Below are 24,462 nucleotides of genomic sequence, written 5' to 3' on the forward strand. Positions count from 1 at the left end.
CAGGAATCAACAGGGATCTGTGGTGGTGGTGGTACAAGGCTCCCACAGCAAGGATTCCAGCTGCAAATACTCAGAACTTTTTCTCTCTCTCCAATGGAGAGATAGAAGTGATTGCGGTTGAAGGACCTGGCACCAGGGCTGGGGGGAAAGGTGGTAGCCAGACCATGATTGGAACCCAGTAGCTGAACAGCCAGTAGGCCATTATCCAGCCTCCCATATGAACATTCAGTTCTTTCCCTCCACCTCCTGTGGAGGTAGAGGGGGCAGAACAGAGCACTGTAGGCTTCGGGAGGACCTATGTCCCTGTCCAAACATAACAAAGCGTGAAATGCACCAAAACAGTACTTCATTTCAAGAGGTACTTGTAACAGCGACCAAGCCATGTTACTGAGAAGAGGGCTAGGCAGTAGAGTGAGAAAGCTACATAGCCCCAAATAATAAGCAGCTGACAGCTAATTAAATTATGACTTGATGAGGAGACCAGAGGACGACATCTGTAGCCTGCTAAGAGGATCCCAGGTCAGGTGATGAGCAGGGATCCTGGTTTTCCCTGATAAAAAATATCAAAAGTTCGCTGATAAAACCCCCAGAATTCGTAATTAAAATGAAAGCCCCACCCCCCCAGTCCTGCTGGTGCCCCTGCAGCTGACAGCTAATTAAATTATGACTTGATGAGGAGACCAGAGGACGACATCTGTAGCCTGCTAAGAGGATCCCAGGTCAGGTGATGAGCAGGGATCCTGGTTTTCCCTGATAAAAAATATCAAAAGTTCGCTGATAAAACCCCCAGAATTCGTAATTAAAATGAAAGCCCCACCCCCCCAGTCCTGCTGGTGCCCCTAATACAGAGCCAGGGACCTGGGTCTACAGCCCCCTCCCCCGCAGGAGGTGACAACTGCTGCAGTGGAGCAGAGCATGGAGCCTGGCTTCCCCTCCTTCCTGCTGCCTACCTGCTGCGGGCTTGGGCAGGGGAAGGCCAGATCCCCACAGCTGCATGCACTCCTGGGGACAAGGGGGACCCGTGTACCCCAGAACTGTGCGCAGGGTGAGGGTTATGCGCTGCCCACTGCGGGGTCAGGTTTGGGCTCCTGCCCTCCCCTGTGGCCTCTGCAGCCCAGTGGGTACAACCCACTGGCTGTGAAGGGCAGCAGGGCGGGAGCCCAAGTCCACGGCGGGCAGCCCACCCCTGCCCCCACCTTGCATACAGATCTGCATTCCCCAGGTCCCACCTGCCCCCGGGAATGTACGTTGCAGTGGGGAGCCAATCCCACCCCTCTACCTCCTGAACAAGCCACCTGTGGCCCTGTCCCACTCTCCACCAGGGCCCTACAGCCATGCATTGCAGCTCCAAGCCCCAAATGTTACGCACAACCTGGCTGGGCAGCAGCCCCAGCCCTGCCCAACTCCCTATAGGGCAGGGGTGGGCAAAATACAGCCTATGGGCTGAATCCGGCCCGCAAGGCCATTCTATCTGGTCCGCGGGGCCTAAAAAAATTTGGAAAATTAATATTTCTCTGCCCTTGGTTCCTGTCATTTTTTGGACCCAGGGGAAGCCCAGCAGGCTCCAACAACACCTCCCAGCTGGAAGCACCTGGCTGCCCCAGCATGGGAAGCTCAGGTAAGTGGGGGGGGGGCCCTCCCCACCCACGCCCGGTGCCCCGCGCTGCAGTTGTTTGCAGCCCACGTGAGGCTGCCTGTGCCCACTCTGGACAGCCCCATGCGGGCTGCAAGCGCCTGCAGCGTGGGGCACTGGGCGTGGGGCAGGGGAGGGGCCTCTTCACCCTCTGCACTCACCGCCCCATGCCCGGCACCCCGCCGTTGCAGGTGCTCGCAGCCCGTACAGGGCTGTCTGGAGGAGGCAGAGGCTCCCCCCTCCCTGCTGGTGCAGCCCAGCTCAGCTCCACAGACCCGTGCCAGCCTGCGCCCTGCTTTGGGCCCCACCGATGCTGGCCCTGGGACATTGGTCCCAAGATGGTGTCCAGGGGACAGGGCACCTGTCAAGGGGCGGGGCTACCCATGCGGCCCTCGACAGCTTGCCAAAACTGGGTAAGCGACCCTCCGCTCAAAATAATTGCCTGCCCCTGCTATACGGTCCTTAATCCCCTCCCCTGCCTCACCACTTACCTGTGGGAGCTGCTCTCCAGGCTGCCTGGTGGTCATATGCATGTACATGTACATGGTTCCCCCTGCCTGACTTCTCTCCTCCTGCTCCCTCCTCACCCCCTGCAGGCTGGAACTCTGCCAGTCTGCAGAGAGCTCCTTGCAAAACTGCAAAATTCGCAGGTTTCTCCACTAAAATGAGAAATCTGCATTTTCCTCCAGTAAGGGGGGAAATCTGTGTTTTACTCCATTTTTCAGTGGGAAATGAAAAACCCTGATCCCTGGTGATGAGGAGGAGTCAGGAGTTAGGTAAGGCTGCAGAGAGGCAAAGGGGACAGTCTGACATTCGCCAAGCTGGAGGAAGGAGCTTAGTATTGGGAGCATAGAGAAGCATTGCAGGGACCTGGAGACTAACTGTGGCTGTGCTAGCTGAAGGAGCTCCCTGTGCTGAGTGGAGAAGCAATACAGAAGACTAGAGGAACTACAACTAGGCCTAGGAGGGCCCAGGCTGTGAGTAGCCAGCAGAACTGAGTAAAAGCCTGGGGAAAGCTTAAACGCACCCCAGCTGCACTTAACTCTGTTTAGGTTTTGCTTTATGCTGCTGTTTAGGCCATAAGGTGCAGATGTGGCTGAAGGGGAAGAAAGGAGGTGTCAGAGAAATTATTCGCTTAAGCTCCCAACCTGGAAAGGGAACACCTGCGAATACTCCTGACCCCAACGGGGCTCGTTTCCCAGCTGAGACTCAAATAAGCAGGAGACGAGGGTGTGGTCTTTCTAGTTTATTCGGCCGAAGGTCCCCCGACCTTAGAAAGGCAGAGGGGCCCCGGTTGCACTCTCACACGCGTATTTATATTCTCTGGTTACATGAGCTTTTCGCATGCACAAAGCTTTAGCGGAAAATTACTAGTACTGCGTAACTCTTCTTTCACCTGCAGTGTAAGCTCCAATCAAAATAAAGTTTTAAAAAGTTTTACCAAATAAGGCACAGGTGTGCCGTTAAGCTTGTCTATCATGCTTAGTTACTATGGGGGAAGTTGTGGGCCCCTGAAGCTACAGGCTGTGCTTCCCGTATTGCCAAAGGAAACCCCTTTCTCTGCGCACAATTTCTAATAGAGGTCACTGTAGACACTCTAAATTGGGGCTTAGATTATTGTTGAATTGTCAGGCTGCCAGAGGCCCTAGGAATCATGACCAGGGTGTCAGAGCCTGATAGATGGTGCAGGCCAGGGCATCCAGGACCACTATTCTGTTCTCTGGAAGCAACCTCCCATAGTTTATAATAATAATTAATGTGTGGCAAGCAAGGAAGGGGTAATACCTAAAATGAGACCAGAGTGGAAGGAGCAGGATTATGGTGGCCATAAGGAGATGCCCTTCCCACCACAAGCAGTGGATCCCATTACAGTACTATTTTGGAGCATTTCAGACATTTAAAAAAGATTTCAAAGGGCTTGTACAGGTTCCAGTTGGTCCTTTGAAATTTTACAAAGGTGTTTGAAGCTTTTTAATTGTTAGGTCTTTTCATGTCCTGTTAAGTATGTTACTCATGCCATTGCTTCCTTTTCCATTAGCATTATTTTTACATGTTAGGCTGGTCAGTCTGAATTTAATTAAAGCATCCAAGATAACCAACTATTTTAACTCTCTTAATTTTGTGCAAGACATCTTTGGTCTTCAGATGCAGTTTTTCCATCACCTTTTTAAGATGATATAGAATAGTCAACCTGGGTACCTGACACACAGAATAGTCATTCATTCAAAAATGGGCTGGGGGAAGCCTACAGCCACATCTTAAACAGAACATAACACTTTAAGTTCCCTTTTACTGCCTTTATGCATAATGATGATGTGAATTGCTTAAGGCTTATTTCTAGTAAAATTCTTTAGAAATGCTAAGTGGCTTTTGGAAGAAAATTGATTGATGCTGCAGTGTGAAATAGTTACAGTTTGTGTTTGGTTTGTTGATAATTTTATACCTTAGTAGCTTAAATTCTAGGGTTTAGACTCTCAGCTGGAGTAAATCTGCATAACTGTATTGATTTTATTGGAGTTTCCCAGATTTACATTAGCTGAAGATTTAGTCCATTGGGAGCATTTACAAAATTAATGTGAAAACCATTTATAGGGTATGTTTGAAGCAGTGGTAAAACCGTGTTTTTCAGTTGGTACATCTTGAAGACCAAAGATTATTAAATAAATCATGTGTATGTAAGTGGTTCAAGTCTAGTCAGTCCTGAGGCCGCTCTGAACTTTGGGGCACCTTAGGTGCTATAACAAGCCACCTCCGCTCCACCCTGTATTTGTCTAGCTTTGCGCATGCTGTCAGTTGAAGCCCCATACAGTCCTTGATATTGGTTCCCCAGCTCTTTTTGGGTTTACCTCTTTTTCTGTTTCCCTGCATAGAGCCCTGTGTTATGGTGTTGGCAAGGATGTTTGGCCTTCTCGTAATGTTTCCAAACCATTGCAGCTTCTTTCATCACAAAACCTCCAACAATGGTTCATAGGTTCCAATTTCTTGATTGATTTGCTGTTTGACACTCATTGGTGTAGTGCTCAGTTTGGTGTTCAGTGCATTTCAAATGCCTCAATTCTGTTCTCTAACTTCTTATTAAGCATCTTTGCCTCACAGCCATAAAGCATCATAGAGATGACCACAGCATGCAGAAGATGTAACTTTATCTTCAGTATAATATTGCTGCTTTTCCAGATTTTCTTTAGCTTTCTTAATTGATGGCAATGGATATTCTGGTCTTAATTTCCTTTTCAGATGTTACGTCTTCTGTGATGGTGACTTCCAGATACTTAAAACATGTTACTTTTTCTGGTCTTACATTGCTGATCTTTACATCAGCCTTGCTGCCAGTGATCTTGGAGGTTGTCATCACTTTGCTTTTCTCAGTGCTTATTTCCATTCTATAGCTCTTTGCAGTTTTGTCTATCATTTCTGTAAGTTCTTGAAGCTCTTCAGATGTCCCTGCTATCAGATCAATGTCATCAGCAAAGTGTGTGTTGTTGATCTTCCGCCCTCCAGCTGATACAATTCCTGTGAAATTCTCTAAGGCATCTGACATGATTTGTTTGAGGACGAGGTTGAAAAGGCATAGTGAACACAGGCAACGGTGGCACATTCCTACTGAAGTGCAAACCATTCAGCAATGTTGTTGTCGTTTAGCACTCCACTACTTGCATTGCTGGAAAGCTTTCCTGTTAGTGTTATCAAGGATCTGCTAATGTGATGCTTCTTCATCGTGAACCAGAGTACTTTGTGCCACACCAAGTCCCAGGAAATATGAACTTTCATTTCTACCCAGGAGAACTTTTACAGTCATTTCTCTGATGCCTGATGAAGGGTGTTTGTGCCTGAAAGCTTGCAGTTAAAGAATTTTTTTTGCAAAAATCTTGTTGGTCTAATAAAATATATCACCTCTGTCCACAAGCCCTGATTGCTTTTTCCTCTAGACCAATATGGCTACAACCTGGATACCTGACACCCTATCAAAAGCTTTCTTGAAGTTGATTAAGTTATGGTGAGGTTCTGTTTGGTCATCATCACGGTACTTTTCATAAAGTACTTGGATGTTGAAGATTTGTTCTGTGGTATTTCTCCCCACTTTGAACCCAGCTTGTTCTTCTGCCAGCATGGTCTCTACTCGAGGCTTGAGTCTATTCAGTATTATTCTTATAAGTACTTGGCTTGGATGGCTGATCAAACCGGTGGTGCAGTAGTTTGTGCATTGGTGGAGATTCTCCTTTTTTGGAAGGGGAATGACGACTGGCTTTGTCCACTGGACTGGCCAAGTTTATTCCCTCCATATCATGTTGCAAACCCAGGGGCAGGCAAAGTCCAGCCTGTGACAGACTCTTATTTTCCAGCAACCCCTGCCCACATCACTACAACTGGTTTCCATGGAGACCCCAGCAGCAGCAGTGCCGTGACACCATGGGGCCAGGGTTTCCATGGAAACTGGCATCAGCAGCGCTGGCAGGGCGTGTTGCAGGGCAGGGAGCTGCTTTGGGGCTGGGATCTTGTGGCAGTGACAGCATGGTCCAAAGCTGGGGCAGAGCTTTGATCTGCTGCCCGCATGTTCCGGAAAGGGGAAAGTGGATTGTAGCTCTGCCCCAGCTCTGGACCACGCTGTCACCACTGTGAGATCCCAGCCCTGGCCCTGGATCAACTCCCTGCCCAGCCGCACCCTTCCAACACTACACCAATGAGGGAGTCAAAGAATTTTACAGCAAACTCAAAGAAACAATAGCTCCGACATCAAAGAAAGACATTCTGGTCATACAAGGTGAGTGGAATGTGAAAGTTAATGCTGGTGCCCACAGAGAATGGCACAATACATGCCATAAGTTAACTACGCGCTGCATGAAAAATACTTTTTTGTTAGTTCTAAACCTGTCACCTACTAATTTCTGTGGGTGCCCCCTAGTGGTAGTATTCTGGGATTTGGTGAATAACAATTCCGAATTCACTTTGTCTACACCCTTCATGATTTCGTAGACCTCTATCATAACCCTTTCAGCCTTTTCCTTTCCAAACTGAAGAGTCCTAGCCTTTTTTAGTCTCTCTTGGTATGGCAGCTGCTCCATGCCTCAGATCATTTTGGTTGCCCATCTCTGTAAATTTTCTAACTCTATTACATCCTTTTTGAGACGCAGGGACCATAATTGCACAGCATGGATTTGTGTAATGGCACAACGATGTTCTCCATTTTGTTTTCAGTTCCATTCTTTATAATGCCCACTGCCTAATGTAAATCTCACCAGACAGTGCCATGTAGAGTTCCTTTCAGAAGCCACCTTGAACAGTGCTTTGTTTTGCAGTGCCAGATTCAGTGAATGAAGGAAGGAGAGAGATCAGTGGATGAATGAAAGAGAGACCTGACTTCATGACTGACTTCCTTCAGTGAATGAAGGAAGGAGAGACCCGACTTCATGGAGCCTCTCCTGTGTGGCCCTGGAGCATGCACTAGGGGTCGGTTGTGAGGACGGCTCCTGCTTTCGTGACATGGGGTCATGTCCTCCACAAGGGTTACCCCAGTAGTCTCCTGCCATGTCTTGGGTGTTATGTTCAGTAGAAGGGTTCCCTTCTGTCATGGGGAACACACCCGGCATCCCTGGGGCTGCCCCTCCCCTACCCCCCAGCCATGCACCAGCCTACCGGGACTGCCAAACAGTGGATAATTTGGTTTCGCCTTGATGTGATATCCCACTCTCTCTCTCTCTGCTGCTTGGGCCCCCTGGTGTTTGCAACAGTCTTTACTCCCGCCAGCCAGGTTTGCCTGGGGCGGTATGATGGCCTTAAGGATGGACCTAGCTTCTCTGCGTTGGTGGTCTCCTGAGCGGCCCTGGCCTGCTCAGCCCTCAGCGTCTGCCCTACAGCCTCCTCTCAGGCCCCGGGGCTTCAAGGTAAAAAAGGAAAAAGGAACCAAAATTCTAGGGAGGGCCTTGGCCCACTCCCCACTCACGCGCTCTGCTTTGGTTGGCTTCGCCGTCTCTCAGCGTCCTCCTAATGGCTGACTCCCTCATTGTCCAGGATGGTGTGGCCCTGTAACTTAGGCCTTGAACCCTCCTGCGGAGTCCCGCTCTGGCCCCTCCTTGCAGGTGTCCAGGGTCTCTGCTTGGCCTGGGGGGGGCGATCCCGCAGCTACCTCCTTGCTGCATCCCCTCTGCTGCTTTCCTGTCACTGGCTTGGCTGGCGCTCTGGGATAACGTCATCGGGGCGCATTGGTCCCAGCCACAGAGAAAAGCAGCTGACGAAGCGTGTATGTGCTCCGCCCCTTTGTGGCTTATCCGGCCCAACTGTGCCTAGAGGAAGTGAGTTTGTCCTGTCCTCAGGGCTTTTCTTTTTGTCACCGCAGTGGGTAGTCTCTGCCGTGACCCACACCAGGAGAGGGGTCTCCTATCCCTTTCTTATCATCTCCCTGGGACAATCTGAAAACCAGGTGATATTTGCACCCATCACTTAGGGTTTCAAAATAGGGCCCTGCCCTTGTGTCACTTTACCTATGGCAGAGACCAGTGGGCACAGATACAGGTTCAAATTTTTATTCTTTAACAATAAATTCTTCAGCCAGTCTGCCCTGGCAGTACTGAAAATGGGCAAGGCTATTCATGCCCTCTCTTACTTCAAAATCCCAGGACTCCAGGGCCATTTAAAATCTATCAAAACCTGCATTGTCTCAAAGTAATCATGAATGACAGTCCAATATTGTCTCCTTGATGAGAAACTCCTGGCCTGTAAGGTGGATGTGGGCTTTCCCAGTGATCCAGGCCCTTTAGCTTGGAAAAGGTCTGTTGCCTGAGGGTTAGGAAAATGGTGGCTGCCCTAAAATCACTGGATCTTCCGGATTTTCCAGTCTGGGAGAATGGACTACCATGCAACTTTCTATCCTGCTGAGGGTATTGGATGCCCATGCTGCCAGGGTGTGCTGCTGAAAGTTGTGATTCATAGATTCATAGATGTAGGGTCAGAAGTGACCTTGTAGATCTTCTAGTCTGACCCCCTGCCCTGGGCAGGAGAGAAAACTGGGCTCAAATGACCCCAGCTAGGTAAATGTCAAGCCTCCTCTAAAGACCCCCAAGGTAGGAGCCAGCACCACTTCCCTTGGAAGTTGGTTCCAGATCCTAGCTGCCCTGAGTGTGAAGTAGTGCCTTCTACCATCCAGCCTGAACCTACCCTCAAACAACTTATAGCTGTTATTCCTTGTTACTCTGGGAGGTGCTGGGGGGAACAGGGTCTCTCCCATTCCCCACCGGTCCCCCCTAGTAGTTTATAGACAGCCGCCAGGTCCCCTCTCAGCCTTCTCTTGCGAAGGCTGAACAGGTTAAGGTCCTGTAGCCTCTCCTTGTGTGGTCTGCCCTGCTGTCCCCAGATCATGCAAGTGGCCCTCCTTTGGACCCTCTCAATGCTGTCCACATCCCTCCTGAAGTGCGACACCCAGAACTGGACGCAGTACTCCAGCTGCAGCCTGACCAGTGTCGCATAGAGGGGGAGGATCACCTCCTTGGCTCTGCTCGTGATGCACCTGTGGATGCACAACAAGGTACGGTTAGCCCTACTGACCGTGTCCTTGCATTGTCGGCCCATGTTCATCTTGAAGTCAGTAATGACTCCAAGATCTCTTTCTGCCACCATGCTTTCAAGAAGGGAGTTCCCCAGCCTATAGGTATGCTGCTGGTTCCTACTGCCTAAGTGCAGCACCCTGCACTTGTCAGTATTGAATCCCATCCTGCAAAACAAATACAATAAGGCAGGGGTTGTCAATCCTGGATATGTGTCATAGAGGGGGTACTTGGGTAGGCCCTAGGGGGTATTTGTGGGCAGACAGAGATGGAGCAGGCAGGGCTGGCACAGGAGATGCCTGGCTGGCTGGACATGGGGCGGGGGGGGAGGAGTTTGCACGCGGTGGCAGCCACCACCAACCACCACCCCGTGCTGCTACATCTGGCTATTCGTCACATCTGGCCACATCTGGCTATTCGTCACCCTCTCTCCCAGCACTCCCCAACCGTCGGGGATACACTTATTAAAATGTTTGAAAACCCCAGCAATAAGGCAAACAAAATATTTGTTGCCTCATGGGCTGCATCATGACTTACCACGTAAGTTACTAGACTAGCTTCAGCTGCACTTTAGACCAGGATAAGACCTATGAGGTTTATCCATTTATTTCCCTGTCAATACAGGATCATTCATTAAAGTTCTTCAACAGCTATAAAAACAATTCAGGAAGAGAATGCAGGTAGAAGTCACATACCTGTTGTTTAGTTTAGGGACCAACAACTTTTTCAAGCTGCTGGACCAGAACAACCTAGCCCCAGTCTGGCACATGTCAGGTGGCTTCCATGGTGCATCAGGGGGGTGGGGCTTTCTCTGCACTGCCATCAGAGCCATGCAGCTGGGATCTGTGCTTTTGCCATTGCTGCTTCTCCCAGCCCCCCTGCTCCCCAGCTGCAGTGCGAGTGCAGCTTCTGACTGAAGGAGCTGTGCCAGGGCCAGGTAGCTGGAAGCTGCTTCCAATGCTCTTGCTGCCTTCTGCTCCACTCCCCACCAATATTCAGCCCGGCCCCAGGTCAGTTCGTTACCACCTAGAAGCTGTGCTTGCACCACAGCCTTGTGGAAGTGGGGGAAGGGGAAGGCGGGGGTGGGGAGAAGTAGCAGCTGGGTGTGGACACCATCCAGAAGTGGAGCTGCACCCAGGCTGGGCTGGGTAGTGATGGGGGTGGGGAGAAGCAGCCACAGCATAGAAGCAACTTCCAGCTGCCCATCCCAGTCCCAGTGCAGGGATGAGCTCAGGTACAAACAAAGCCCTGTGGCTCCCTGCAGGTTGGATCTAGTGGCCCTATGGGCCAGATCCAACCCACAGCCTGTATGTTAGTAACCTCCAGTTTTGATGCATTCAGTAGCATTTCTCAGTCCTTAATTGATCACTGAGATGCATACAGGTTTCCCTCACTTTATGCAGGTTCTGTATGTGCGAATTTACTCTTATGCAATGATCCTTTTATACGAAAAATTCGTTCTATGCAAAGTAAATTCACTCTTATAGGATCGGTTTGGTGGAAGCCCACAGTCAATTGCTTTGTGTGGTGCATTGTGGGAGTGAAGCACACCAAAATATAGTCTCCTGTGAGGATATATGCTCCTTGGTCGTTGTCTGTGACACATGTTTCTGTAGTTGCCATCCTCACAGTGCCCTGTGTTTATGTGTACTGTCTGCTGTTGGTGATTACCAAAATTGTCTTGTAAAAGTGGTAGAAATGGTTCTGGGGGTCAGTGTAATCAAGGTCTTGGAACGTATCCCTATTTGTTACATTGTAAAGTGGGTTCCCTTTATATGAATTTGAGTTATGTGCCATTTTCCAGGAACACATGTACAGACAGCGTAAAGCAAGGGAAACCTGTACTGATGTCAATGTCATATGGCCTCCAGGGAGTTGAAGATGTAAAAACTTTTTTACACAGGTGTGCCGGGACTGCAGGGACTGATTTTTTTAATCCAGTCCTTTGTTACTCTCCATGGGATGGACTACCAGTATGCTTTCCTTTCTCTAGCAAACTCAATTTTAATTGCCTCTGGTCACAAGCATCACTATAAGATCTTGCAGGCAATATGTTGCTTGTGCGCCATGGGTTGGGGGCCATGTTCTACAAAAACATTTCTAGTATCAGTAGTGCTTTTTTCTTTATTTTAAGAAATGAAATGTGAACAGAGGCCTTCAAATGTTGGCTATAAATAGGAGATGCACCTTTTACAGGAAATGAGTGGGTTTTATTTCACATTTTTGGCAACATAACTTTTTCATTTTGCAGCTTCCCCCTTCCCTGTTCTGCTGTGTAACCTATTTTCAGAGCAAGTTGAAGAGGCAAGCATTCCAGGGTGACAAAACATTACCTATTAAGATCTGGGAACTCAAGGAAGTAGAAAATCCATTAATAGTACAAGTTCTTGGCCATGCTTCCCCATATATCATTAAATATTAAATTAGAAGCCCTTTCTTTAAAACCCATACCTGAGGTGAACTTATACAGTGCTTTTGGAGTCAGACCAGGGAATTTTCAGAAGTATTGTTTTTTTGCTGTACCAGTGTCTTTTGAGCATTGCTTTTTTTTTCTCTAGATCTAGCTGTCCTCAGCATACGTTTTGACAAAATAAAGTTCTGATTTGCATTGCTACTCATGCTGCATTTTGAAATCTTAGTAGTGTCACAGAAGTTAACCTATAAGATGAGTTTCACATTATAGAAGTTGATTCCACCTTTTATTCCTGCCTTACACTGAAATGGAAATCAATAGAAAAGTGGTTAATGGAAAAGGGCAAGCTGGCGGGCAGGCTGGCAGACCCACGAGCTTGAAGTTGCAATGTTATTTTCGTCTCCCTATTTCTGCACACTTCTCTTACCTCCCTAGGAAAGGACTTAGTTGTTGCTAAGGCAGTTTAATAGAGTGCAAGTTTTACAGATATTCATTACATTAGGCTATTCTGTGGCTACCAGGCTGTTCAGCTTGATACTTTAAAACCAACTTGTGTAGTATATAGAGTAGGGCAAGGATAGCTCTCCAGCCTGGATCCTATATCTGATGAACTAGTTTGTCAGATCAAAAAATGGTGCACAGAATTTCCTTTGCTGAATAGTGGATGGGGCGTGCCAAGAAAATCGCTTCTAATGCAGGGATCAGCAACCCTGTGCCAGAGCACGGCATGCAAGGCCATTTCGCTTGGCATGCCACGGCGGGGGCGGGCTCTGGGCAGCAGCTGCCAGTCACAGAGCCCGGGATGCTCCCAGCAGGCAGCTGGGAGGCTGCAAGCCTTGCTGCAGGCTGCCTGGGCTCCGTTAACTGAAGCACCTACCCAGAGTCTGGGCTGGCTGCAGGGGTGGCACCAGCCTCTTCTTAGTGGGAGGCTCAGGGAGGCTAAGGGCCGCACTATGGGCGGGAGCAGGCAGGCTGAGCTGCATGGGGTGGGTGGGTGGGTGGCAGTGCTGGAGGGATGGCTGTGGGGGGGCTAAGACAGATTTTGGGGCAGCCATAGCCCCCCGGGACCTCCTAGTGCCACCCCTGTGCACTGGGCCCCAGAGCCCCAGCTGGGCTTTGTGCCAATAGTAGCTGTGCATCCCTTGGGTGGACAGCGGGGGAGAGGCATGAGGCAGTGCGATACTGGGACCCTCCCCCACCATCCACTCTGAGGCACGCATGCAGTTGCTGCCAGTGTGGAGCTGGTGCCGACGCTCTGTGGCGACTGTAACACACACCTTCAGGCGCAAGCCTAGGGAAGGGCTTGGGCAGTGCATTCATGCAGGCCTCCGGATGGACAGCGGTGATGGGTCTGGGCTTGCACTGCCCCAGCCCCTCCATGTGCCCCAAAGCACATGTTGCAGTTGCCGCCAGCGTGGAGCTGGTGCTGGGGTATGGAGGGCTGGCATCAGCTCCATGCTGGTGGCGACTGCATGCGCGCCTCAGAGAAGATGGTGGGGGAGGGACCCTGGGTTGCATTGCGTCACGCCTCTTCCCCGCCATCCACCCAAGTGTTGAGTGCAGCTGCCGATGGCACAAAGCCTAGCTGGAGCTCTGGAGCCTGATGCACAGGGGTGGCACTATGGCCTCCCCAAAATTCACCTTAGGCCCCCCATCCCCGGGCCACCCCTCCAGTACCGCGTGGCCATGGCTGCCTCCCCCGCTCCAAGCCCAGCCCTCCCACCCGGGAGCACCTCACCTTTGTGGGCTCGGTGGGCTGCACTGCAGCCTGAGAGCCAGCTTACCTGGGAAGGACGGGCTGCGGCGGACCTGGGACATCGTGCAGTCAGACTTTGTCTTGCAGCCTGGCTGCGTGCGTGCGTGCATGTGTGCGTGCGTGTGTGTGTGCATGCGTGTGTCTGGTTCGGTGTGTGTGGTTGCCTGGTGCTGTTTGTGTGCGCGCATGTGTCCGATTCTGTGTATTTCTGTCTGCATGCGTGTGTCTGGTTCTGTGCGCGCGTGTGTACACTTGTGTCTGCTTCTGGGGGGGGGTGTGCGCGCGTCTAGTTCTCTCTTCTCTCTCCTTTTTCTCTTTTCTTTTTCGTCTTTTTTTCTCTTTCTCTTTTTTTCCTCTTTCATCACAACATGCTTAATAAAAAAAGAATATACAACAAAGGTAGTATATCAAGTTTTATTTATTGTCACCAGGTTTAGAATGTTTAGAAAATCTGGCATTTACTGTAAAAAAAACAAACAAAAAAACCGCAACAAAACCCCCAAAAAACAGCATTTATGATTATTAACTATATTAATATGAAGTGCATCCTGCCATGTACCCCCTGCTCCAGTTTTGTTTTTCTGGCATGCTGGCACTCCAGTACCTTACAAGTAGACATTGCGGGTTTTTTGTCATTCTGGCCAAAAATATTGCCTACCTCTGTTCTAATGACTGATTAAATTCTTAACAGCCTTACCTAAGGATGAGCTGGACTTAGTATTTAAATACCCAAAATATATTTCACTACACTTAAACTGTTATCTGACCACCTACACATTGTGATTTTTGTCATTTTGTAAGAGCTGGGTCTTCCTACATTTAAGTGGGTGATATCTAAGGAAATTCCATCTACTATGTGGAGATATTCATGTCTTAGTAGGTAGTTCTTCAAACCATTATCAGATCAGTAACCATGCATTTTCATATTAGCATCATGTTGCTGAAAGTAGGGTTTTAGAAAGAAGATATTAAAACCATTCTAATTACCTGGACTCACTGAACATTCCAAAGGCATTTCAGCAAGAAGAGGGGAATATCTGGTCCAAAATCTATTTAAGATTAAAGATTTAAGATTCTACTTTCTGAAGTCCCTTAGCAGTTTCATTTGACTAAGATAAATCTTATTTCACTCCTGGAATTGTAATGTAATGCCACTGAGTGCTATGAATTAGTATGAGATTTCATCCTACAAGTGGATGCGTTTCAGTTAGGAGTGAGTGACTGCAACTTTTACATTGTTTTGAGCTCCTTTTGAAATAAAGGAAATATGCAAATAGGAGGCATTAGGGTACAATAATAGTTCTGCACTTTGTGTATTTACAGTTTAACTAGCATTTTGTTTGTTTCTGGACTTAATATAAAAAAGTGTTGGAAAACATCTTTATTTAGAGGCGAAGAATTGTATTTGTGCTTCAGTTATGTAACAGTGTACAAAAAATCAATGTCTGGCTAGTTTTTTAGTGAAAATAACTGAAAACTCCAAATCCATTAAAGCTACTTTTTAATTATTTTTTTTCTAATCAGGGTAGTTGTTATTTTTAGTCATTGCACCCAATTTATCCAAGATTGGAAAAACTTCCCCATAGTGTGCTATATCAAATATACTGACTAGCAAATACAGACAGTGGAAAATTAAATGCTGGGATTTTCAAAGGCCTGAAAGAGTGAGTTAGGTTGGTACACAGCTTCCATAGACTCCTAACTCCATTAGATTCCTTTGAAAACCCAACCAAATTCTTTCAACCGTTAAACTGTCAGAAATGTTCATCTATAAAACTATAAATATCTTATACCCAATCATATTAATTAATTCTTAAACTGTATATTCTAAAGTGTAACTGTAAAAAAACCCCAAACCCCCGATTCAGCAGATCTTTCCTTTTGTGCATCTAGACTCATCTCAAGTGAGGGAAAGAATTTTCTCTTCTTTATTTTACTCCTATTGGCATTAACACAGCTAAGCTTATGTGCACTTCAGTTTGTTTGTTCTGGGTCTCAACAAAATCACTTAAAATTACTCCTATGTGAAGACAATCGGAATGAAAGCATACCAGTAATTTTTCCTGCAGAATCCTTAATAGTTATGATCCTGGCTATGACTGTAAACTGCATCTGACTGGAGGGCCTGGTGGCAATGTGGTGGGGCTACTTTTGGAAAGGTAGCTTCTGTAAAATACCACATTTTCGCAACCTCCAGAGTAAGGTGAGTATAGGGCACTTCAAAACCCAAGCCTCCAGTGCCTTATGGGTACTGCTTAGATTCATAGATTCATAGATGTTAGGGTCGGAAGGGACCTCAATAGATCATTGAGTCTGACCCCCTGCATAGGCAGGAAAGAGGGCTGGGTCTAGATGACCCCAGCTAGATACTCATCTAACCTCCTCTTGAAGACCCCCAGGGTAGGGGAGAGCACCCCCTCCCTTGGGAGCCCGTTCCAGACCCTGGCCACTCTAACTGTGAAGACGTTCTTCCTAATGTCCAGTCTAAATCTGCTCTCTGCTAGCTTGTAGCCATTATTTCTTGTAACCCCCGGGGGCGCCTTGGTGAATAAATACTCACCAATTCCCTTTTGTGCCCCCGTGATGAACTTATAGGCAGCCACAAGGTCGCCTCTCAACCTTCTCTTGCGGAGGCTGAAAAGGTCCAGTTTCTTTAGTCTCTCCTCATAGGGCTTGGTCTTCAGGCCCTTAACCATACGAGTGGCCCTTCTCTGGACCCTCTCCAGGTTATCCCCATCCCTCTTGAAGTGCGGCGCCCAGAATTGCACGCGGTACTCCAACTGTGGTCTGACCAGCACGGTCTGACCACTAGGACTCCAAGATCCCTTTCCACTTCCGTGCCACCCAGCAGGTCATTCCCTAGGCTGTAGGTGTGCTGGACATTTTTCCTCCCTAGGTGCAGCACTTTGCATTTCTCCTTGTTGAACTGCATTCTGTTGTTTTCTGCCCACTTGTCCAACCTGTCCAGATCTGCTTGCAGCTGTTCCCTGCCCTCCGGCGTGTCCACATCTCCCCATAGCTTTGTGTCATCTGCAAACTTGGACAGAGTACATTTCACTCCCGCGTCCAAGTCACTGATGAAGCGACCCATCCACCATGACTCTCTGGGTGCGTCCCTCCAGCCAATTCGCCACCCACCGGACTGTGTAGTCATCCAAGTCACAGCCTCTTAACTTGTTCACCAGTATGGGGTGGGATACCGTATCGAAGGCCTTCCTCAAGTCTAAGTATACGACATCCACCCCTCTTCCTGTGTCCAGGCATTTCATAACCTGGTCATAAAAAGAGACTAGATTAGTCGGGCACGATCTGCCTGCTACGAACCCGTGCTGGTTTCCCCTCAGCATAATTTGTCCTGCCAGGCTCTCGCAAATGTGAGCCTTGATAATTTTTTCAAAGACTTTGCCAAGGATGGAGGTGAGACTGACTGGCCTATAGTTGCCCGGGTCCTCCTTCCTCCCCTTCTTGAAGATGGGGACCACATTGGCCCTTTTCCAGTCCTCCGGGACTTTGCCCGTGCGCCACGGGCGTTCAAATATTCCCGCCAGTGGCTCTGCAATGATGTCGGTCCTTGGTTGGAGAAAAACTAAGAGACATCACCCTGACAGAAATGCATCCTCACTGAGGCATTAGGCAGTCAGCAGCAGTTCTTATCTGTTCCTCTCTGGCAGAAGCTGCAACCATCAAGGCACTGAATGTGTGGAATCAGTCTGGCCTTTGGATTTTGTCTCAGTGGTTTAAAGGGGAATGGTAGGTCTTGGGTAGCCTCCACTCCTCCACATTCTTGCCGAGGCGTACACATCAAACGTCTTTGTGTGTTGGTTGCAGGACTCCCTACAAGCTGATTCATCAGGCACCTGACTAGACCACTTTCACATACACCGTGATCCAGAGGATCAACACTTGCCTATTTTTATGCAGGAATGGAAAATCCAATCTTGCTTTGAGATCGCAGATGAATTTTTTTGTCTCAGCAGTAGGAAAAATCTGTTTGTAAATCAAGGATATCAGTGCTAGAGCCATTGGGAACTAGGCATGTGTCATTTTTAGTCAGTCTAGATCACAGATGGCCAACCCATGACACACATGCTGGCGCAGGCAGCTTCTGTGTGCGGCATGCAAGCACTGGGTGTCCAGTAAAAGGAGGTGCCAGAATAAAGGCAGAGAATGAAGCATTCCATGGAGAAGAGTCTAAGACTGCTGCTGCAGGAGGACGTGTCAGTGCTATTAGCCAGGTTAACCCTAACCTTTAATCATGCAAGTGCTGCAACACTGGACGCTTTGAAAAGCATCCAGCGCTGCGACGCTTGCAATTTTATAAGCGGCAAAAATGTGTGTCAGCACAGAGAAAATGGTGGCAGCGCGCTTTTGAACTAAAACACATTGGAGGTTCCGATGTTCAAAAGCACACTGCCACCGCTTTCTGCATGCTGACACACATCTTGCTACTTATAGAACTGCATGCAGTGCAGTGCAGTTCGCCTCAGCTCATGTGCGGAGCAGACTCAATTAATCAAGTCTGCTCCGAAGTGGCAGATCTCTGGTGTGTCATGGGACAGAAAAGTGCGAGTATAATTGCCCTTAGAAACTAACCCATTCAGAGAAGCATGACCTTTCAGAGGCAACAATTTATTTCAGGACTGTCCATCTTGCAGCCCATGGACCAGATGTACCGCCTGGGGGGTTAACCTGAGGACTTCAGGTTCCTGGTCCAGGTGCCACTCACATGTCACTGGAACTGATGCCACTTCCACCAGGGTCTACAGACTTCTCTTTCCTCCTCCAGCTTCCATTGCCTGTCCTTGCACCTAGGGCAGAGCAGCATGGCATGACCTGCAGGGCTGAGCAAGCCTACAGCCAGGGGTTTTGAGGGGACCCAGGTACCTCATGTGTTACGGGAGTTCTGGCGCAATGCAGCTTGGAGGAAGGGGGCATACAGCATGACAGGGGAGGGCATATAGCTTATGATGCATTGTTGTGGGGGCACACAGTGTAGCAGGGGAGGACCCACATGGCACAGTGTGCAGCCTAGAGAGCACATTGGAGGCATACTTGTGGCCCTCAGCTACTCAGAAGTTGGACAGATCTGTCTTACTTCATCAGATGAACTGGCATTAAGGGAAAGGGAACTGGCAGAAAGAACAGAAAGAAGGGAAAGGTACAAGGACAGAGGAAGCTGACAAGGGAAAGGAGCATCTCTTAGCAGACCTGCCTTCTGCCTGTTATAAATACAAATGTAGATTTTATTTACTTATCAATATACAGAGGTACCCGGTCATTTTAGGTCACTTCCTGTTTAGAACAACATTGAAATTAATTTGGTTAAAATTGAAAGAAACATCATTCTCTGTCCACTCTCAATATTAATGTGTAAAAACCATAATCTGGGTTCCTTTTCATAGGTTTCTTGATTACCAACAAAATAAAATATCTTTATGGAGAAAGGCAATGGTTCTTATATTTTCTGCCAGTCATATGGTTTTGTTCTATCTGCCTGTCTGACCAGGCAGGTGTCCAGAGTTGCAGTAACTGAGAGATGTCTGCAAGGACTGAGCGAGGCAGATGGTAATGGTTCACAAGAGATGTACGGTGGGAGTTCCAGTGCAGCCATAGTATCATGGCTATAGTGTGGGCACCCCTGCGAATAATAAAAGCAGTACAGACCATAGTGCCTTCTGTTCCACACTACTTTATTTGGATTTTGCTCCAACTCCTGTCACCCATTAGAATACCAGGATTTGATGCATTTGACTGTAGCAAGCAAGTATAGGGAAGAAATTTCTTGTGATGCACTGGGCCCAACAAGGGGAGGTGAAAGTGCCTTGGGAACATCCAGCTGAGCTCTTTCTTATAGTAACTTAGGATCCTGCTAACCAAGAAGTGCATGGGAGAGGGAAAGGTGTTCAAGTGAAAGTTTAGGTTGGGGTTAGGAAATTGCAAATAGTTCAGGGTTACAAGTGAGTGCAAAAGGGCAGAGGTTTAGCAAATGCAATGGAGGCATAGTATCCTGAGGTCTAGGTATAATAGCCTTTAAACAAACTGATGTACATGGCTGTGCCCTGTGTATTATACAAAGTGACTTGTTTACAGTTAGTTTTGACATGGATCTAATAGATTTCTCATCCAAATGTGGAAGAATAATATTGTTCAGGAGGCCACATGTCCTACATATGCCAGTTAACTTTTCTAATGTTGTAATTTTTATATTGGCTCATAAATATCATTGCTTGCCTGGCAGCGATACACTTATGACAATGCCAAGTTTTGTGCCCTGCCAAGTTATCCTTTACAAATGTTAGGCAGAGCTTATTAAGACTTAAATAATCCTTTTCTTTTCTGTACCTTCCAGTCAGTTGTAGAAGAGGTACTGGGAGAAGTTATTGTCACTTATAAAATGTTCTGCAAAACACTGGACCAGTGCCTTTGAAGATGAGTTGTGCTACAAAGTTGTCTATATATTGCCAGCACTGCTCTTCGAAAGAGTCTTGAAGTACCTAGAAAATATATTTTAAATAGAGGTCTGAATATCTGTCTAAGTAGCTAGATGGCTTCTATCACCATAGTGTCATGCTGATTTGCTGTTGTGATTAACTGCTGTAATGGCAGGAGCCTCAGAAATACCTGGTGTGCAGAACAGATGAGGGGAAACGGATATATAAAGGCAATAAAATAAAGCTGTATTAATTATGCTATTGTTATTGAATTATTAGTTTTCTCAAATAGGATGGTGAACAAGTAAAAGGTGCCTCTACAGTGAAATGGTTTAGATCAGCGGTTCCCAATCTGTGGTACGTGTACCACCAGTGCTACGCAGACAACCTGTTAGTGGTACACGTTAACAGATTTATTATAATTACTTTATATGGCAAAAATTTGCTGGCGGTACTTAAGGTTGTATCGTTTTAAATTGGTGGTGCACAATCTGTCAGAGTTTGGGAACTGCTGGTGTAGATGAAACATAAGAAGTTAAGACTTAAGTAATGCCTGTTTGATCAGAATGCACAAAAGCTAATGCTTGCTTTTATTAACAGGCATTCGGCAGCGATGGGTCATGGCTGTTTCTGCTACGCTCTGCTACATTCTATTCCAGTTGCAGTCTACATAATTTTGGTAACAGGTCTACGTTACCACCTATTCATATGGAGTGTTTTCTCACCCAAGCTACTTTATGAAGGAATGCATGTGTTCATTACAGCTGCTATTTGTGTGTTCTTCACAGCCATGGATCAAAAACAGTCTCAGAAAATCCAAGACTGAAAGTGAATGTACTATACAGAACTGTGTCATCATGGTACCCAGGGAGTTACTGGAATAGGTAGAATGAAAATGATGGAATATCCTGAAATTCAGAGCGATTTTTATTATTATTAACCTCCACCATATATGCTGTAAAGGATTTACATTATTTAAAAAGAGTGTGCGTTTCAAAAGGTTGACCTGGAATAGATCCACTTTTTCCCATTATTTGTTACAGCTCCCTTATTCTGTACTGGCCATTCTGGAATTGATGAATATGCATAGTTATAATATTGCTCATCCATGTCAATTTCTCAGTGAGCAGAAAGTTCAGTTTTTAGCATCTTGTTGGATGAGGCTTCAGATATTAAGAACTATTTAACTAATTCAATTTTATAGTATTTTATTTGACGGTCTTCATAATGAAAGGCCTCATCCTACTGAAGGTACTGGGAGATGTATCAAACCTTATATGAAAATACAGTCCTCCTTCAATATGTGAAAAATGCACTTATCACATGTAGATTTCTTTGGATATTCTTACACTGCTCTTTTTGTCTGTAATTTCATACACTGGTATTTTAACTAGGAAATGTTAAAGACAAGTTATTAACAAAACATTCCCAAAAAGCCATTTACCAACAGACATAACACCATTTTGAAGTAATCTCATAAATTTTTAGTTATAGGAATAAGTTGTAGGTGTTTATAAATTGAAGAACATATATTTTCTTGTAGAGTAAAGTAAATAATGGTCAAGGAACTGTGGCTTGGTGTTAGCTATTTATCAAACTAACAGTTCTTTGACAGGTTTATATAACAAAGCAACTCACATATTTTTATTTTGAAGTGCTTAATGTGGAAGGTATGGATAAAAATGATATAAAAATAATATATGATGGCCAACCTTTGTCAATGGAGTCCTTGATAGCTGAAGCTTGACAAATCACTGTGATATTAAATATTTTATGTAAACAGATTTGTGTAGAGATATAGCCCAATGCCTATCAAGCTTCTAAAAGTGAGGAATTGTTCTGAAATGCTGTACATTTTTACATAAACTTTATAGTAACTATAATTTGTACTATCGCATTTTTTTCCGTAGAATAAATCATCTCAAGACAATTCATAATGACTTGGTGAAGCTTATAAGGTCTTATGTTCCTTAACTGTGATATCTGTGTTTCCACAGCATGTGTTTTACCTCCCATCAAAATCACGTAAGGCTTATGCATAGTAATTGAATGTACTTTTTTTAGCAATTTGCTTTAGTGAGTGAAATATCTATTCCATTTCTTAGATGAGTGCTATAATTAAGTCTGAGGTACTTCTCGATTTCTTTCTCCTGCCTTTTGGGCAACAAATCAGAAACACTAAGGGCTAGCAAAGTAATGAATCTTCTATGAAGCCTCAATGATTAGCTCTCAATTGTGGTGTTTCTTGTTGCTAAGTATGTATAAATGTTAAATCAGATTGGTTGTTGCAGTGAACATTTTTACATGTTTTTCACACTGTCACAGAAATGTGAGAGCCTTCAGCAGTGAAAGAGCTAATGAACTCAAGGACAAGGATACTTTATTGAGATATGTCATATTCCCTTTAGCTTAAAATCATGCAATATGCCCTCAAGGATTATGACATAACAAATACACATCTCTGTCATTTTCCATGGTGCTGTCAAGAAAACAAATACATTGTTAAATATTCTATATATAAATCATTCTTTTAATATTTTCTTAATTTCTGTTTTGGTCTATGTAACGACATAAGCACAGTCAGTATCTCAGCTAAATGTATTAGAGGTGTACTGAGGAATGAACAAATGATGAATTTCATCTCCTCTTGCACTGCATCCGTCTGAAAGTAAATGCTTTTGAGACCTCTAAGTCATTACTGAAGCTGATGGCCCATTTGTTAGGATTGCTAATGACCTTTTTCATCTAATCTCTCAGAAAGTAAGTTACAGAAAGATGCCCCTTCATTTTGGTACGTGCACTTCCATTACCAATAAGAGACAGCAAACCTATCTTTAATCACTATAATGTGTATTCTCTGAATGGGCAATCTCAGTATTCTGGACTTCATATCATTGGTGTTCAGTTGGAGACGCTGCATGAGAGACTAATGGCTCTTGAATGTCATTAGCAGTGACGTGTTAATCTTTGGAAAATGAAATATTGGTCCTTTTAAAAAATAAAATGCTTTAACTATTTATTATGTGTGGAATATTGGAAATATTTTTGTATTTGTGAAAGTGTCTCATACATGCATTCCTTTTATGCTCAGTATTTTTCTGGTTACCTGTTGCCTGGCAACAGCATGGGAGTTATTGCCATCTTCCGTGTTTGCTTTCTTGATAAATTCCAGAACTGTCCTTTATTTGAATACAGAATATAATTATAGGAGAGTAGATCCTAGTGGGTGGTGGCAGGCATACTAGCAACACAAGGATATACGGAGAGTGCAAGAGGGGAAGCTCTCCAACCCCTCCACTGTGGGAATGATTGGTCGAAATTGTATGGGTTCTTATGTAGAGGAGGTCAGAATAAATAATTGGGGGTGGGGGGGTGGGGAACAGGGCTACTGTCCTTGTTCTGCACATCTTGGCAATTTTGTCTCCTTTCTATTGGAGACTCTTCCTTTGGTATTCTGGGGAAGAAAGATGGAGGAAGATGAAGCTTCAGCATGCCTGCTCAGTTTGGGGGCTGATTAGTCAACCTTAGCTTGCAACACATCATTTGGGCTACAGTATGCTGCTATAGCACCTAGCCACTAGGTGGCAGGGAAGCTGGTTTATACTGAACAAACAATTAGGCCAGGGAAGACATTGACCAGGGGAGTTGGCACAGGACCAGTACATAACTGCTCCTCACTGGAGTGGAGCAACTTCTGTACCAGAGTAAGCTGTGTGTCACATATCTCCTCCTCATTTATTAAGGAGTAAAGTCAGTTTACTCTACAGTAAATATGGGTTGTGTTCCCACCCTCGCTCTTCCCAGGTTAATATTCTTATACAATATTGGTTACCTCACAGAACAAAAGGAAAGAGTTGCCTTCAGGGGCCTTCCTTGTAAAGCATCTGCAGGCTAGACCAGATGATCGAAACCAGTGGGGACCAACTTTTTGGCAGGTGTGTTGCAAATTAGCCACATGCCCTCCCCTGCTGCTCTGCTTTCTGCTTCTTTCCCTCTGCTCCTTGCCCTGTCCGCTGCTATGCTGCCTGTCCCCTTCCCAGTCCGCCATGTGCCATACATAGATGCTGCCTGTGCCACTTGTGGTACCTCTGTCACATGTTGGCCACCTCACTCTAAACAATAGGTTTCAGGGGGAGCATTCTCTAAAAAAGAAATCCAGATTCTGCACTATGTTTCTGAAGTGGCTGTAAGAGCTCATCTGAACTGTCTCCCCAGTTCACCTTGCTTAGTGCTCAGGGTGGCCGGGTGGGGGTGAATAACAAAACCTCTCTCCCTGGGACTCGCCTGCCACACTTTGTAATGATGGAAGAATAAGAAGTTAATTCCCCAAGGAGAGAGGGTGTAGTAAATCACCCCAGAAGCAGGATAAAAGAAAATCGGTTTATTAGTAACTTCCCTGCAGGTTGTGGAGCACCCTGGCTGTTCTCACAGCTCACGGTCTCCCTTTTCTCCACCACTGTGCAGCCCACTCCCCCAAGTCAGTCAGCTCCACTCCAGTCCCATTCTCTTCTCTCTTTCCTGAGATACCAGCAGATCCTTTCTCCGTGGGACCTTCTCTCAGCCAGTAAGTTTCTCCTCTCTTCCTCACCTCTTTACTTCACCGGTCGCTGTGGTTACCTACATACACCCAGTCCACCGGTCTTATTAGCAAGCTGCTGCAGCGCTGGGTCTGCTGCTCCTGGCGTCCCTGCTGA

At 46.4% G+C, this 24,462-nt stretch overlaps 1 protein-coding gene across 3 annotated transcripts in view; it reads left to right on the plus strand.

The window, feature by feature from the left end:
• PIGG (phosphatidylinositol glycan anchor biosynthesis class G) overlaps window positions 1-22,772 on the plus strand; it is a 203,112-nt gene extending 180,340 nt beyond the window's left edge. For all 3 annotated transcript variants that reach the window (XM_025199090.1, XM_025199091.1, XM_025199092.1), the window contains one exon: window positions 20,369-22,772. In XM_025199090.1, coding sequence (XP_025054875.1) covers window positions 20,369-20,594 — 226 coding nt within the window. In that variant the 3' untranslated portion in view covers window positions 20,595-22,772. The remainder of the gene's footprint in view (window positions 1-20,368) is intronic.
• Window positions 22,773-24,462: the final 1,690 nt, after the last annotated feature.

Source organism: Alligator sinensis, unplaced genomic scaffold, assembly GCF_000455745.1.
Source record: "Alligator sinensis unplaced genomic scaffold, ASM45574v1 scaffold607_1, whole genome shotgun sequence".
Taxonomy (NCBI): Eukaryota; Metazoa; Chordata; order Crocodylia; family Alligatoridae; genus Alligator; species Alligator sinensis.